The sequence below is a fragment of the Musca domestica genome, unplaced genomic scaffold (assembly GCF_030504385.1).
Source record: "Musca domestica strain aabys unplaced genomic scaffold, Musca_domestica.polishedcontigs.V.1.1 15, whole genome shotgun sequence".
Lineage (NCBI taxonomy): Eukaryota > Metazoa > Arthropoda > Insecta > Diptera > Muscidae > Musca > Musca domestica.
The window spans coordinates 18,062,291-18,077,501 of NW_026712207.1; the positions used below are offsets into that span (position 1 = coordinate 18,062,291).

General features: G+C 32.2%; 4 protein-coding genes across 6 annotated transcripts; 1 reads left to right on the forward strand and 3 right to left on the reverse strand.

Annotated features, from left to right (window-relative positions):
- Positions 1-468: 468 nt before the first annotated feature.
- Positions 469-1,407, reverse strand: LOC101892768 (uncharacterized). The gene is made up of 3 exons (XM_005175541.4): positions 1,211-1,407; positions 640-1,154; positions 469-584 (listed from the first exon to the last, which is right to left on the reverse strand). Exons 1-3 carry the CDS (start codon positions 1,220-1,222, stop codon positions 560-562), a joined length of 552 nt encoding a protein of 183 aa, XP_005175598.3. The 5' UTR covers positions 1,223-1,407; the 3' UTR covers positions 469-559.
- A 4,033-nt stretch (positions 1,408-5,440) lies between these two features.
- LOC131801280 (uncharacterized) lies at positions 5,441-6,996 on the reverse strand. 2 transcript variants are annotated; one of them, XM_059119802.1, is made up of 2 exons: positions 5,624-6,996; positions 5,441-5,532 (listed from the first exon to the last, which is right to left on the reverse strand). In XM_059119802.1, exon 1 carries the CDS (start codon positions 6,981-6,983, stop codon positions 5,709-5,711), a length of 1,275 nt encoding a protein of 424 aa, XP_058975785.1. In that variant the 5' UTR covers positions 6,984-6,996; the 3' UTR covers positions 5,441-5,532; positions 5,624-5,708. The 2 variants fall into 2 exon arrangements, with proteins under 2 accessions (XP_058975785.1, XP_058975786.1); XM_059119803.1 differs by having other exon boundaries at positions 5,441-5,552.
- Positions 6,997-10,713: 3,717 nt separating this feature from the next.
- LOC131801294 (uncharacterized) lies at positions 10,714-12,758 on the reverse strand. Its single transcript, XM_059119841.1, has 3 exons — positions 12,632-12,758; positions 11,181-12,540; positions 10,714-10,722 (listed from the first exon to the last, which is right to left on the reverse strand). The coding sequence occupies exons 2-3, from the start codon at positions 12,363-12,365 to the stop codon at positions 10,714-10,716; spliced, it is 1,194 nt and encodes a 397-aa protein (XP_058975824.1). The 5' UTR covers positions 12,366-12,540; positions 12,632-12,758.
- A 9-nt stretch (positions 12,759-12,767) lies between these two features.
- LOC131801279 (uncharacterized) lies at positions 12,768-14,726 on the forward strand. 2 transcript variants are annotated; one of them, XM_059119801.1, is made up of 2 exons: positions 12,768-14,543; positions 14,615-14,726. In XM_059119801.1, the coding sequence occupies exon 1, from the start codon at positions 12,812-12,814 to the stop codon at positions 14,456-14,458; it is 1,647 nt and encodes a 548-aa protein (XP_058975784.1). In that variant the 5' UTR covers positions 12,768-12,811; the 3' UTR covers positions 14,459-14,543; positions 14,615-14,726. The 2 variants fall into 2 exon arrangements, with proteins under 2 accessions (XP_058975784.1, XP_058975783.1); XM_059119800.1 differs by having other exon boundaries at positions 14,635-14,726.
- The last annotated feature ends 485 nt before the right edge of the window (positions 14,727-15,211 follow it).

Genomic DNA, 15,211 nt, shown 5'->3' on the forward strand with positions numbered 1-15,211 from the left:
AAAAATTGCATGTCATAACAACCTCCAATTTGCGTCGTATTAGAAAACGTATAAAAATCTACTTATTTTTGACAAAACATTTTAACAATTTTGCAATATCAATGTAATGCTACGTTGTCAGAAAATCACAGCAAAATTTAATTTTGCCACTACACAAATATTCAATAATTTCACATTTGTAAAGTTTCTAAAAAATAAGAAAGGTTCTCCTTCTACCCTGGGGATGAAAATGTGAAATGAAATCTTTATAAAAACGTTCATTTGACATTTCTTTCCTTTATAAAAAATCCAGTCTTTGCACTCAATTTTATGGGAAATCTTTAACATAACATTCATGATTTGTTGTATTTTTCCAAATAAAATTTTGAATGTCATTTTGACATTCTAAGGATCTAGTACATAGTTGGTTTTTACCTACTTCCTTCGAGATTAAACTACCGTTCTAGTCATGACATCAACACAAATATGTTTGTATGTACACATGTATGCTTAAACAGCATTGTTTATTTCAAAAATTAGCACCTTTATTAGTTCGCACTTAAACTAGAAAACACGTTAATTATTTATCATCGGTTTCATGATGTCTGAAAAAATACAAATTTTCAGATTATGTAAAAATAGATTCACATTGAATTTTACCTAGAAAAAAGCTCTGAAACTGATACTGGTTTGGGTCTGATAACAGAGTGTGTAGTTAAAGTTTCAGGTGTGTGGTCAGGGTGTGATACTGGCTGGCTTCCTTCTGATTTAGCTGCATCCTGTTTGTACTTATCTTTGACAACTTGGTCATTGGCAAAACTTTCAACATTTTCATCAGTTGATTTGTGGTCGCCGTTTTCAGAAGCAGATATTTCGGGATGTTTGTGCTTTGCTACCAAAGGCACTGGTATATCCCGTTTGTATCGAACAGAATGTCGGAACACATTTTCGCGTTTACTAATGTGATGCGCTTGTTCTGGGGTAATTGTCGGATAGAAGGGCTTGCTGGTTTCACGTTTAAATTTGCTGATTTCTTTAATATCAGAAATGAGAATTACTTTTTCCTCTGGTTTTGTTTCTATTAAAACACTAGGATTAATTGGTGTCGGATAATTTAGAGAGCGTGCTATTGAATTTGAAATTGCAAAACATACTATAACGGCAAAATACAATACCTAGAACGAGATTTTGGATAAATATTTAACCTTCCTGATTTTTGGCAACAACTTACAAAAACCTTCATGACTGGGCTATGTTGATCACCTCGCTTAACTAATTCAAAACAAGAGAAACCATTGCTTTTATAGATCGTATCGCTCCTAAAGTACACACACACACCTGCATAACATGTCTATGTACGCTTTGGTGAAAATGGACGTACAAAGTTGCTAATTAAAATCGACAGTGAAGTTTATTTGCTATGGCTGTTATTACAAATACAAATTAAATAACTCCCCAGCAAAATGTATTTTACCCTAAAATAGTTTAGGGGGGTAAGTGAAACAGCTAAGATGCAGTCTGGATTACGTGGAGTCCTTCTTCAGAGCGTAGCCTAATATTGAATGTTGCTTCGTAAAGAACTGATCTCGCATAAAGTATCCATATATCTTGTGAATCATTTCAAAGAGGATATCTTTTGACATTATTTTATTCAGTCCGGTTGTGTCTCCGGTGCTCTAAAGTTATCCGCAGTTCCCAGGATTGCTTCTTTGCTCTAGCTATAGCTTGCTTATATTCACATATTAGAACATGTTTCTAACCAAATTCTTACGGTAAGATTAAATATAAATAGGCATTCTGTAATTTCTATAACTTCATTTTTTTCAGACTAAACACATCAACAGAATGCAGTAATTCAATTTATAGTTATCAAGCGTGACTAAATATTTTAAAAGATGCCGGAGCAAAAAAAAAAGCGAAATAGAAAAGAACCAAGTCCAACAGTAACAAAAGGAATTATAGCAAGGAAGACCATCGAAAGGACTATGCATGAAATGAATGCAATTTTTCGGACTAAACACATCAACAAAATGCAGTAATTCATTTTATAGTTATCAAGCATGACTTTAAATATTTTAGAAGATGCCGGAGCAAAAAAAAACGAAATAGAAAAGGACCAAGTCCAACAGTAACAAAAGGAATTATAGCAAGGAAGACCATCGAAAGGACTATGAATGAAATGAATGAAATTTAAAAGATTTTTTAAAAAGAGTTAAACAAAAATCTTTAGTAGCCTTTCTTTTTTATAAGAATAAAGCTTTTTTAATGGCTTAAGTCATGGGCTGGCTTCTTCATAAAAGAGTATTCCGTGATGTTGCAATAATTTGTCTGTTCCTTAACCGCAAGAATGTAAAAGTTTTTACCACGATAGCCGATTTTCCCTTTATGATATCGAAGAAAATTGCAAAACTAGTAGATTCTTCCAGGTTCTGGAATATAGCAAATATGTTAATTTTCAAATTATTACACATTTGACAACATCTCATTTTTAAAATGTGTAATTATGAATCCATTGCATAAATCGGAGATTGAACCTATTTTCAATGGTGTAAAAATTTTACAGTCTGGTAATGTCAAAATATATGTAAAACTTTTGTATATGTATTTATTCTTTTAAAAAATAAATAAAATTTAATAATATGAGTTTTTTTGAGCTTTAGGCCAGTTTTTTATTTTATTTCATTTTTGATCTCCGATATTTCGCAATTGTATAAATTGCATCTTCAGGGGATCTACAAGATAATATAATATTCTTAATATTACTATCACAGCATTGATTAAAAATAGAAACAAACACAATGTTATTACACAAAAATCGCTTACTTGTAAACAATAATCGTCAAGTTAACTTAATAACTACGATAGAATGCACTATCATCGTCGGCTGTTAATATTGCACTGATTTTGTTTACATATTGCACGATCTCTTCTTTTGTGTCAAATGCCTATAGCAATAAGCTGCGTTATCTGTGTCGCTCTTAAAATTTATTCTCTCTGTTGTGTGTAGATTGTTGATGTGTAACATTTCTAATGTGAGTCTTCTGTGGTAATGGTTTTCCGTTTGCAGTATTTTTACTTGTTCAAGGTTTGGCTGATGGTTGCTTGATATACAGTGTTCCGCAAGCGCTGTTTTTTGTGTGTAATTTTGGTTTCTCATTTTTAAATCAGACTTATGGGCTGATAGTCTAGTTTTCAATTTATTTTTTGTGGTACCAACATAATATTTCCCACATTTTTCGTTAGGGTTGCCATCGCATTGTATTTGGTATATCACATTGTGTTTATCAGGATTTTGTATTTTGTCTTTTGTATGGCTAAATAGCTTTTTGAGAGTGTTGTTGTTTTTCTGGGCTATTATATATTTGTTCTTATCATATAAATTTGAGTTCTGGAATCGTTCTGATAAATTTGGTACGTAAATCATAGATTTATATATCTTTTCATCTTTTTGGGTTTCTCTAGTAGTATTCCGTCGTCCTATTAATCTATTTATTATTCTTATTGGAAAATTGTTGTTTGTTAGAATATCTCGGATTTTGTGTTTGTTCTTGTTATGGAATTTCTCGTCACTAATGCTCATTACTCTATGTACTAAATTTTTTGCAGTGTTTATAATCATTTGCTTGGGATGTTTCGAAAAGAAATTTATAATTCTTCCCGATGCCGTGGGTTTCTGATACCAGTCTAATTCTAATTTGTCCTTATTTCTATATATTATTGTGTCTAGATATGGTAAACATCCATTCATTTCATCCTCCATGGTGAATTTGATATTGTTGCTGAAACTGTTAAGTATATTCAATGTATCATTGATTGCATCTTCCCCAGTTATCACAAAAAGATCGTCCACGTATTTCGTTAATATTTTGGGTTTTGTTGTCAGTTTTTCCATGCAGGTGTCTAAGAGTTTCTCCATGACTATATCCGCCACAACTGGAGAAGCTGGTGAACCCATTGGCAGTCCTTTCTTTTGTTTATATATCTTGTCGTCGTATTTGAAATATCGGTTGTCTTTAATGCAAAATTTTAGAATACTTAAAAATAGGCCCTTTGTCATATTTGTGTATTCTTTTAGTTCTTCCCACCTTTCGTCGATTATTTGAATACCAAGATCTATCGGTATGCTTGGGAAGAGTGATACTACGTCAAACGAAACCATCCTGTCATTTTCTTTAATCGTCATATTTTTAACTTTGTTTTTGAACGCCATTGAGTCTTGAACGTTATATTTGGAGAATTTGGTAAGATTTTTTAAAATTTTAACCACATATTTGCACAGTTCTTCCGACGGAGAATTGATTGAAGAACAGATCGGGCGTAACGGGAAATCTACCTTGTGGATTTTTGGTAGTCCATACAATCTTGGAGCTGTAGCCACGTCACTTCTGAGTTTTTTTCCTTTCCATTGTCGTAATAATGTTGTTTTTGTATAGCTCCTCCACCAGTTCATTATTCTTTTTTATCAAACCTGTTGTTGGATCTTTGTTCACCCGTTGATATGTCATCATATCTGAAATAATACTGTTCATCCTCTGTTTGTAGTCATTAATGTCCATTGCAACCGTAACATTTCCTTTGTCAGCATTTAAAATTAATATATTTTTATTTTGTTTCAAAAAAGTTTTGGTGCGGCCCACTGTGCTGTTGATAAATTTATCTCGTTCACTCTCTTTCATCTTATTCATATGTGTGTCTATCATTGTTGTGAACTTTGTCCTCATCATTTCTTGTTGTTCTTTGTCATTCCATGTTTGTATTACGTCTTCGCCGTCTGCTATTAGTTTAAATAGTGGGAATTGTGATTTTGTTGTTGGAAGTCCAAATTTCTCTCCAAGCGAAAGAAGCCATTTCACGTCATCGGGGAATTGAGTGTTTGTTTTGTTTACAAACCATTTATCATTCTGTTTTATGCCAAGTTGTATCATTTGTTGTTGTTTAAGTTTTTCGAATTTTCTTTTCTGTGTGTTTTTTATTTCGTTCTCCATGTTCGATATTATTTTGCTTTCGTTTTGAGTAACTATGTTTATCTCTTGTTGTGTTAGATTTTCTCCCAAAGTTTTTTCTATATTTTGTTGATCCCTTTGATTGTTCTTTATTTCGTAATGTTTCTGTTTAATTAGTAGATTGAGAATCTTGTTTTGAAAAGTATCAATGTATCCCTTTAATGTATTTTTAATGTGGTATATTTGAGGTGTCTTAAAAATATTGTGAATATTTTTTAAGGCATTTTTAATAAAGTTAGGAATGATGCCGTTGTTACGACATCGAATTAGAAAAGTTAAAGAGCATTTTGTTTTGGCAATCTTCACTTTTGTGTTTTTGTGTTTGTTAATGCTGTGTTTGATGTTGTTTTTATACTTGATGTTTCTGTAGATCATGTTGTTGGTATTCGGCGTGCTCTCCGTGTTATATATTATAAGTGTGAGTTTTTTCGACCTATTTTCCAATATATTTAATAATATGAGTTTTTTTGAGCTTTAGGCCAGTTTTTTATTTTATTTCATTTTTGATCTCCGATATTTCGCAATTGTATAAATTGCATCTTCAGGGGATCTACAAGATAATATAATATTCTTAATATTACTATCACAGCATTGATTAAAAATAGAAACAAACACAATGTTATTACACAAAAATCGCTTACTTGTAAACAATAATCGTCAAGTTAACTTAATAACTACGATAGAATGCACTATCATCGTCGGCTGTTAATATTGCACTGATTTTGTTTACATATTGCACGATCTCTTCTTTTGTGTCAAATGCCTATAGCAATAAGCTGCGTTATCTGTGTCGCTCTTAAAATTTATTCTCTCTGTTGTGTGTAGATTGTTGATGTGTAACATTTCTAATGTGAGTCTTCTGTGGTAATGGTTTTCCGTTTGCAGTATTTTTACTTGTTCAAGGTTTGGCTGATGGTTGCTTGATATACAGTGTTCCGCAAGCGCTGTTTTTTGTGTGTAATTTTGGTTTCTCATTTTTAAATCAGACTTATGGGCTGATAGTCTAGTTTTCAATTTATTTTTTGTGGTACCAACATAATATTTCCCACATTTTTCGTTAGGGTTGCCATCGCATTGTATTTGGTATATCACATTGTGTTTATCAGGATTTTGTATTTTGTCTTTTGTATGGCTAAATAGCTTTTTGAGAGTGTTGTTGTTTTTCTGGGCTATTATATATTTGTTCTTATCATATAAATTTGAGTTCTGGAATCGTTCTGATAAATTTGGTACGTAAATCATAGATTTATATATCTTTTCATCTTTTTGGGTTTCTCTAGTAGTATTCCGTCGTCCTATTAATCTATTTATTATTCTTATTGGAAAATTGTTGTTTGTTAGAATATCTCGGATTTTGTGTTTGTTCTTGTTATGGAATTTCTCGTCACTAATGCTCATTACTCTATGTACTAAATTTTTTGCAGTGTTTATAATCATTTGCTTGGGATGTTTCGAAAAGAAATTTATAATTCTTCCCGATGCCGTGGGTTTCTGATACCAGTCTAATTCTAATTTGTCCTTATTTCTATATATTATTGTGTCTAGATATGGTAAACATCCATTCATTTCATCCTCCATGGTGAATTTGATATTGTTGCTGAAACTGTTAAGTATATTCAATGTATCATTGATTGCATCTTCCCCAGTTATCACAAAAAGATCGTCCACGTATTTCGTTAATATTTTGGGTTTTGTTGTCAGTTTTTCCATGCAGGTGTCTAAGAGTTTCTCCATGACTATATCCGCCACAACTGGAGAAGCTGGTGAACCCATTGGCAGTCCTTTCTTTTGTTTATATATCTTGTCGTCGTATTTGAAATATCGGTTGTCTTTAATGCAAAATTTTAGAATACTTAAAAATAGGCCCTTTGTCATATTTGTGTATTCTTTTAGTTCTTCCCACCTTTCGTCGATTATTTGAATACCAAGATCTATCGGTATGCTTGGGAAGAGTGATACTACGTCAAACGAAACCATCCTGTCATTTTCTTTAATCGTCATATTTTTAACTTTGTTTTTGCCAGTCGTATGCTATCATTGATCGCAAGCAGACGTATATTTTTTTTTTTCCTCCGTCGCGTAGCACGGTCTACTCTACCAACAAAGCCAGTGTAATCACTGTTATAAAAATCGAACCAATCTAATATTGAAAAACCAATAACAACTATTAGTGGTACATTCAAATGCATTCACTAAAACGAAAGATGGTGTCAGGAAGAGCGCCAAAAGAAAAATATAAAACTAGTGAGAACCGTTTTAACATACTTCAGTCATTTGACAATGACGACGACGGTGATACCTACAGCGAAGGAGAGAGTGAAGTACGAGAGTACAAAATTGTTGTTCCTCCAATTGTTGTGGATGCTGAGCACAAGTTCCTAAGTGTGTACAAATTGATTGGCACATTATATACATATAAGAGAATGTCCATCGGTACTAAAATTATCTCACCTTCAATCACACTCTTTGAGCAAGCAAAAAAGAAACTTATTGACTCAGGGTATACTTTCTACTCTCATGAGTGCAAAGACACCAAGGTATTTAAAATGGTACTCTATGGCCTCCCGCAACTTAATACCAGTGAGATCAAAGACGAATTAAAAAATTCCTACAACATTAATGTTGTCAATATCAAAGAAATTAAAACCGCTCGTTCTTCTGAAAGTGATGCAATTTATATGACTGAGTTCGATCGTTCAGTAAACAGTAAAGCCCAAATCCTCAAAATTAGGAAAGTATGTAAGATTAATATTCACTGGAGAAAACCTCTAAAAGGAAATAAAGGCTATACTCAATGCACAAAGTGTACAATGCATGGTCATGGAGCCAAAAATTGTTTCAGAAAAAATGCATGCATGGCCTGCGGTGGTAATCACGACGTAGCTATATGCCAAATAGACAAAAATCCACAAGGAAGTCCTGCCGCATACAAATGTTTTAATTGCACAAAGAAAAATTTTAAGAACAACAACCATAGAGCCGACGATCCACGATGTCCATGCCGAAAAGAGTACCTGGCAATTCGAGAAAATCTAACGAAAAAATTGTCTGTAAAAAGACGACCTGGTCCTGTTAACTTTGATATAGCCGCAAATGAATTTCCCCAACTTAAAAACTCAATCTATACTCCAAACGACCCTAAAACATTCAATCCGGAAATCTCATATGCCGGATTACTTGAATCATCAGCTCAAAAAAGGTCAACGGCCGAACTTTACAGTATTGACGAACTATTTCAAATTTTTACTCACGCGATATCAGATCTACGTAAATGTAGAACAAAAATGGAACAATTAAATGTTATTATGACTATGCTAAAATATGCAATATAATCATATACAAACAAGTCTTAGAGTAATGCATTGGAACTGTCAAGGCATTACCACTCTCTCGCAGTCTGCAGAGCTTTATACATTTTTAAAAGAAAAATCCATTGACATTCTCCTACTGAACGAAACATTTCTTAAACCAAATCATAACTTAAAATTACCTGGATACAAAGTACACAGAAAAGATAGAAGCTCCCATGGAGGAGGAGTGGCAATCGCCATTAAATCTTCTTTGAAACACAAGATTGATTCATCCTATCCTACAAAACTGATAGAAAATATATGCATCACCGTCGAGTTTCTCAACTCCAAAATCAAATTCATATCTGTATATTGTCCTCGGTACACATCTGACTTTATCTTTGACCTTGATATGATAACATCAGAAACGGTGGATTTCTTCATTTTAGGCGACTTAAATGCACAACACCCCAGTTGGAACTGCACAAAATCCGATCCTGCCGGAAACGCTCTATTTAATCATCAAAATAATAACAATTACTATATATATTACCCACCTTACCCCACCAGATTTCCACAAAATTTGACCCATAGACAAGCCTCAACTATTGATCTTCTGCTTTCAAACTCGACAGTGTCATTCACCGACCTGGAAACATATCCTCATACTTTACGTTCCGATCATGTGCCATTACTTTTTTCCATTAAAGAAGAAATTTCCAATACAGAAACAACTTATCTAGATTTCCATAAAGCCAACTGGAACAATTTTACAACTTTAATAAATTCAAAAATAACGGCTTCCACATTACTCAATAGCAGCATATCTTTATCAAACATTGAAGAATCGATAAACGAATTTACGAATATATTAAAATCCACATGTTTTGAGTCAATATGTACTAAACACAAAAAACATAACAAAAGCAATGTGAACGATCTTTGTAGATACTTGATATCCACAAGAAATAAATATAAACGAAAATTTCAACGTTGTGTAGATCCAGACGTCAAAATAACCATTAATGCCATCATCAAGGAGCTTAATAAACTTATTTCAGTAAATGTAGAAAATGAAAGAAATCTCCAATGGTCTAATTTTTTGTCCACTCTGCCTACTGGCAGCAAAAAATTTTGGCAAATTGCAAAGAAAATCCGAGGTAAAAATATTCCAATGAAAACACTAGTAGCTAATGGTAATGAAATAGTATCCAATGAAGAAAAGGCAAATATAATTGCTGACCAATTCGAAAAAGCTCATTTAATTACCTTAAACTCTTCTAGCTCAATGGAAATCAAGGTTAATAATATTTATAATCTCTTGGAAAAAGACATCACTCCATCACATACAGATGCCAACTCCAGAACATCTTTTGAAGAAATTAAGTATTTTATTTCATGTCTTAAGAACTCAAAAGCACCTGGCATAGATCAAATTTATAATATATTGCTAAAAAATCTACCTCACTCTGCTGTAAATTGCTTATTGAAAATATACAATTTTTGATCAAAGAATTCCTTCTAATTACCGGCCAATAAGCTTATTAAGCTCTTTAGGCAAACTCTTTGAAAAAATTATCTTCCAACGACTTCAAACATTCGTAGAAGAGAATAATCTGATACATAAATATCAATTTGGTTTCAAACCTGAACACTCTACAACACACCAAATTAGAAGAGTAGTCAATTTGATTAAATCAAATAAAAGACGAAGGTATTCAACGGGCGTTATTCTTCTTGATGTAGAAAAGGCGTTCGACTCCATTTGGCATAGAGGCCTTATCTTCAAACTCTATAAAGTGAATATTCCATTATATCTAACTAAACTAGTGAAAAGTTTTCTCAAAAATAGAATGTTCACTGTAGATGTCCAAGGAAGTCAATCATCGTTGCGTAATATCCCCGCTGGCGTTCCTCAGGGTTCAATACTTTCTCCAATATTATATTCTCTATTCATCTCTGATTTTAACATTTCCAGAGGAAATGATATAGCTTTTTATGCAGATGACAGTGCTATAATTTGTCATGGAAAAGTGTCCAACGCAATTGTGAACAGGATTCAGAACGCTCTTCTATCAGCTTCCAATTATTTTTCCAAATGGAAAATAAAAATTAACGAAGAGAAATCCCAAGCCATCATATTTCCTTATAATAAGTCTCCTAAAAGAATTCCCTCTAAAAAATTGTGGATACAAGGCAAAGAACTTCAATTTGCGAAATCCGTTAAATATTTAGGCATTATCCTAGATGAAAAATTAAACTTCAAAGAACATTTGGAGGCGACTTGTCTCAAAGCGGTAAGAAGTGGAAGATCCCTATATCCCATTCTGAATAGAAAATCTAAATTAAATTTTAAAAATAAATTACTGTTATATAAAATGTGTATAAGGCCAATCCTAACGTATGGCTGTCAAGTTTGGTATAATTGTGCCAAAACTCATTTAAAAAAGCTGCAAATAATACAAAACAAAAACCTGAAGATAATTTACGACCTGCCAAGGAGATATTCTACATTTGAATTACACTCAAGATCTCACATGAAGATGATAATTAATTTGGTAAATGATATGACGCTGTCATTTGAAGAAAAATGCAGAAGATCAAAGTATGACCATCTGAGAAGTTTGATTTGATAACACCTAATCTCTACTATACTATTCGTATAGCGGTCATTAGATGTTGTTTTAAAACTTATCAATAACTTTTGTGATAATACATTATAGGTTTTTTACTATCTTTTTCCTATTAAATAGAATTTTTTAAAATGTATTTAGTAATTACCAATATGTTATATTTTGTTGAAATATCTTTAAGATAGAAACCCAAAATATTGTACATAATCCTAACTATACTATGTTCCTATGATAGAATAAATAAATAAATAAAAAAAAAAAAAAAAAAAAAAAACTTTGTTTTTGAACGCCATTGAGTCTTGAACGTTATATTTGGAGAATTTGGTAAGATTTTTTAAAATTTTAACCACATATTTGCACAGTTCTTCCGACGGAGAATTGATTGAAGAACAGATCGGGCGTAACGGGAAATCTACCTTGTGGATTTTTGGTAGTCCATACAATCTTGGAGCTGTAGCCACGTCACTTCTGAGTTTTTTCCTTTCCATTGTCGTAATAATGTTGTTTTTGTATAGCTCCTCCACCAGTTCATTATTCTTTTTTATCAAACCTGTTGTTGGATCTTTGTTCACCCGTTGATATGTCATCATATCTGAAATAATACTGTTCATCCTCTGTTTGTAGTCATTAATGTCCATTGCAACCGTAACATTTCCTTTGTCAGCATTTAAAATTAATATATTTTTATTTTGTTTCAAAAAAGTTTTGGTGCGGCCCACTGTGCTGTTGATAAATTTATCTCGTTCACTCTCTTTCATCTTATTCATATGTGTGTCTATCATTGTTGTGAACTTTGTCCTCATCATTTCTTGTTGTTCTTTGTCATTCCATGTTTGTATTACGTCTTCGCCGTCTGCTATTAGTTTAAATAGTGGGAATTGTGATTTTGTTGTTGGAAGTCCAAATTTCTCTCCAAGCGAAAGAAGCCATTTCACGTCATCGGGGAATTGAGTGTTTGTTTTGTTTACAAACCATTTATCATTCTGTTTTATGCCAAGTTGTATCATTTGTTGTTGTTTAAGTTTTTCGAATTTTCTTTTCTGTGTGTTTTTTATTTCGTTCTCCATGTTCGATATTATTTTGCTTTCGTTTTGAGTAACTATGTTTATCTCTTGTTGTGTTAGATTTTCTCCCAAAGTTTTTTCTATATTTTGTTGATCCCTTTGATTGTTCTTTATTTCGTAATGTTTCTGTTTAATTAGTAGATTGAGAATCTTGTTTTGAAAAGTATCAATGTATCCCTTTAATGTATTTTTAATGTGGTATATTTGAGGTGTCTTAAAAATATTGTGAATATTTTTTAAGGCATTTTTAATAAAGTTAGGAATGATGCCGTTGTTACGACATCGAATTAGAAAAGTTAAAGAGCATTTTGTTTTGGCAATCTTCACTTTTGTGTTTTTGTGTTTGTTAATGCTGTGTTTGATGTTGTTTTTATACTTGATGTTTCTGTAGATCATGTTGTTGGTATTCGGCGTGCTCTCCGTGTTATATATTATAAGTGTGAGTTTTTTCGACCTATTTTCCAATATATTTAATAATATGAGTTTTTTTGAGCTTTAGGCCAGTTTTTTATTTTATTTCATTTTTGATCTCCGATATTTCGCAATTGTATAAATTGCATCTTCAGGGGATCTACAAGATAATATAATATTCTTAATATTACTATCACAGCATTGATTAAAAATAGAAACAAACACAATGTTATTACACAAAAATCGCTTACTTGTAAACAATAATCGTCAAGTTAACTTAATAACTACGATAGAATGCACTATCATCGTCGGCTGTTAATATTGCACTGATTTTGTTTACATATTGCACGATCTCTTCTTTTGTGTCAAATGCCTATAGCAATAAAAATATATTAATTTTAAATGCTGACAAAGGAAATGTTACGGTTGCAATGGACATTAATGACTACAAACAGAGGATGAACAGTATTATTTCAGATATGATGACATATCAACGGGTGAACAAAGATCCAACAACAGGTTTGATAAAAAAGAATAATGAACTGGTGGAGGAGCTATACAAAAACAACATTATTACGACAATGGAAAGGAAAAAACTCAGAAGTGACGTGGCTACAGCTCCAAGATTGTATGGACTACCAAAAATCCACAAGGTAGATTTCCCGTTACGCCCGATCTGTTCTTCAATCAATTCTCCGTCGGAAGAACTGTGCAAATATGTGGTTAAAATTTTAAAAAATCTTACCAAATTCTCCAAATATAACGTTCAAGACTCAATGGCGTTCAAAAACAAAGTTAAAAATATGACGATTAAAGAAAATGACAGGATGGTTTCGTTTGACGTAGTATCACTCTTCCCAAGCATACCGATAGATCTTGGTATTCAAATAATCGACGAAAGGTGGGAAGAACTAAAAGAATACACAAATATGACAAAGGGCCTATTTTTAAGTATTCTAAAATTTTGCATTAAAGACAACCGATATTTCAAATACGACGACAAGATATATAAACAAAAGAAAGGACTGCCAATGGGTTCACCAGCTTCTCCAGTTGTGGCGGATATAGTCATGGAGAAACTCTTAGACACCTGCATGGAAAAACTGACAACAAAACCCAAAATATTAACGAAATACGTGGACGATCTTTTTGTGATAACTGGGGAAGATGCAATCAATGATACATTGAATATACTTAACAGTTTCAGCAACAATATCAAATTCACCATGGAGGATGAAATGAATGGATGTTTACCATATCTAGACACAATAATATATAGAAATAAGGACAAATTAGAATTAGACTGGTATCAGAAACCCACGGCATCGGGAAGAATTATAAATTTCTTTTCGAAACATCCCAAGCAAATGATTATAAACACTGCAAAAAATTTAGTACATAGAGTAATGAGCATTAGTGACGAGAAATTCCATAACAAGAACAAACACAAAATCCGAGATATTCTAACAAACAACAATTTTCCAATAAGAATAATAAATAGATTAATAGGACGACGGAATACTACTAGAGAAACCCAAAAAGATGAAAAGATATATAAATCTATGATTTACGTACCAAATTTATCAGAACGATTCCAGAACTCAAATTTATATGATAAGAACAAATATATAATAGCCCAGAAAAACAACAACACTCTCAAAAAGCTATTTAGCCATACAAAAGACAAAATACAAAATCCTGATAAACACAATGTGATATACCAAATACAATGCGATGGCAACCCTAACGAAAAATGTGGGAAATATTATGTTGGTACCACAAAAAATAAATTGAAAACTAGACTATCAGCCCATAAGTCTGATTTAAAAATGAGAAACCAAAATTACACACAAAAAACAGCGCTTGCGGAACACTGTATATCAAGCAACCATCAGCCAAACCTTGAACAAGTAAAAATACTGCAAACGGAAAACCATTACCACAGAAGACTCACATTAGAAATGTTACACATCAACAATCTACACACAACAGAGAGAATAAATTTTAAGAGCGACACAGATAACGCAGCTTATTGCTATAGGCATTTGACACAAAAGAAGAGATCGTGCAATATGTAAACAAAATCAGTGCAATATTAACAGCCGACGATGATAGTGCATTCTATCGTAGTTATTAAGTTAACTTGACGATTATTGTTTACAAGTAAGCGATTTTTGTGTAATAACATTGTGTTTGTTTCTATTTTTAATCAATGCTGTGATAGTAATATTAAGAATATTATATTATCTTGTAGATCCCCTGAAGATGCAATTTATACAATTGCGAAATATCGGAGATCAAAAATGAAATAAAATAAAAAACTGGCCTAAAGCTCAAAAAAACTCATATTATTAAATATATTGGAAAATAGGTCGAAAAAACTCACACTTATAATAAATAAATAAAATAATATTGAAAATTTTCAAATTCAGTTGAATTCCATCGACACTAGTCAAAGAACTATAGAAAAAAGGAAAACTGAAAGTACAGGCATGGTTCCAATTCCGTCATTTACAATCAATTGTTTTTGATTTAGCTTCTTCAGATTCCCATCGATTTGTTGAATAAAGAAAATCTTATTATTCAGGGTTAATATGGCAGCAGGAATCAAAGAAATCAATCAAACAATACCATTATGAAAAATAATGTTAAGTCCAGATTGTTTAGTTTTCAGAAATGAATAATTTTTTGATTGGATTCGTCTCTGTGGCATGTCTGATAATTAAAGGGAAACCATGATGGATTAATAAGATTGTTTAGTTTTCAGAAATGAATAATTTTTTGATTGGATTCGTCTCTGTGGCATGCCTGATAATTAAAGGGAAACCATG

What these genes read in the sequence shown, in the direction of transcription:
- LOC131801279 (XM_059119801.1), top strand. Translation starts at nt 12,812, where the DNA reads ATGGACATTAATGACTACAAACAGAGGATGAACAGTATTATTTCAGAT.
- LOC131801280 (XM_059119802.1), bottom strand. Translation starts at nt 6,983, where the DNA reads ATGACGATTAAAGAAAATGACAGGATGGTTTCGTTTGACGTAGTATCA.
- LOC101892768 (XM_005175541.4), bottom strand. An exon ending in GTTTCAGAGCTTTTTTCTAG is followed by an intron (nt 585 to 639) that starts GTAAAATTCAAT and finishes GTATTTTTTCAG; the next exon opens with ACATCATGAAACCGATGATA.
- LOC131801294 (XM_059119841.1), bottom strand. Translation starts at nt 12,365, where the DNA reads ATGATCTACAGAAACATCAAGTATAAAAACAACATCAAACACAGCATT.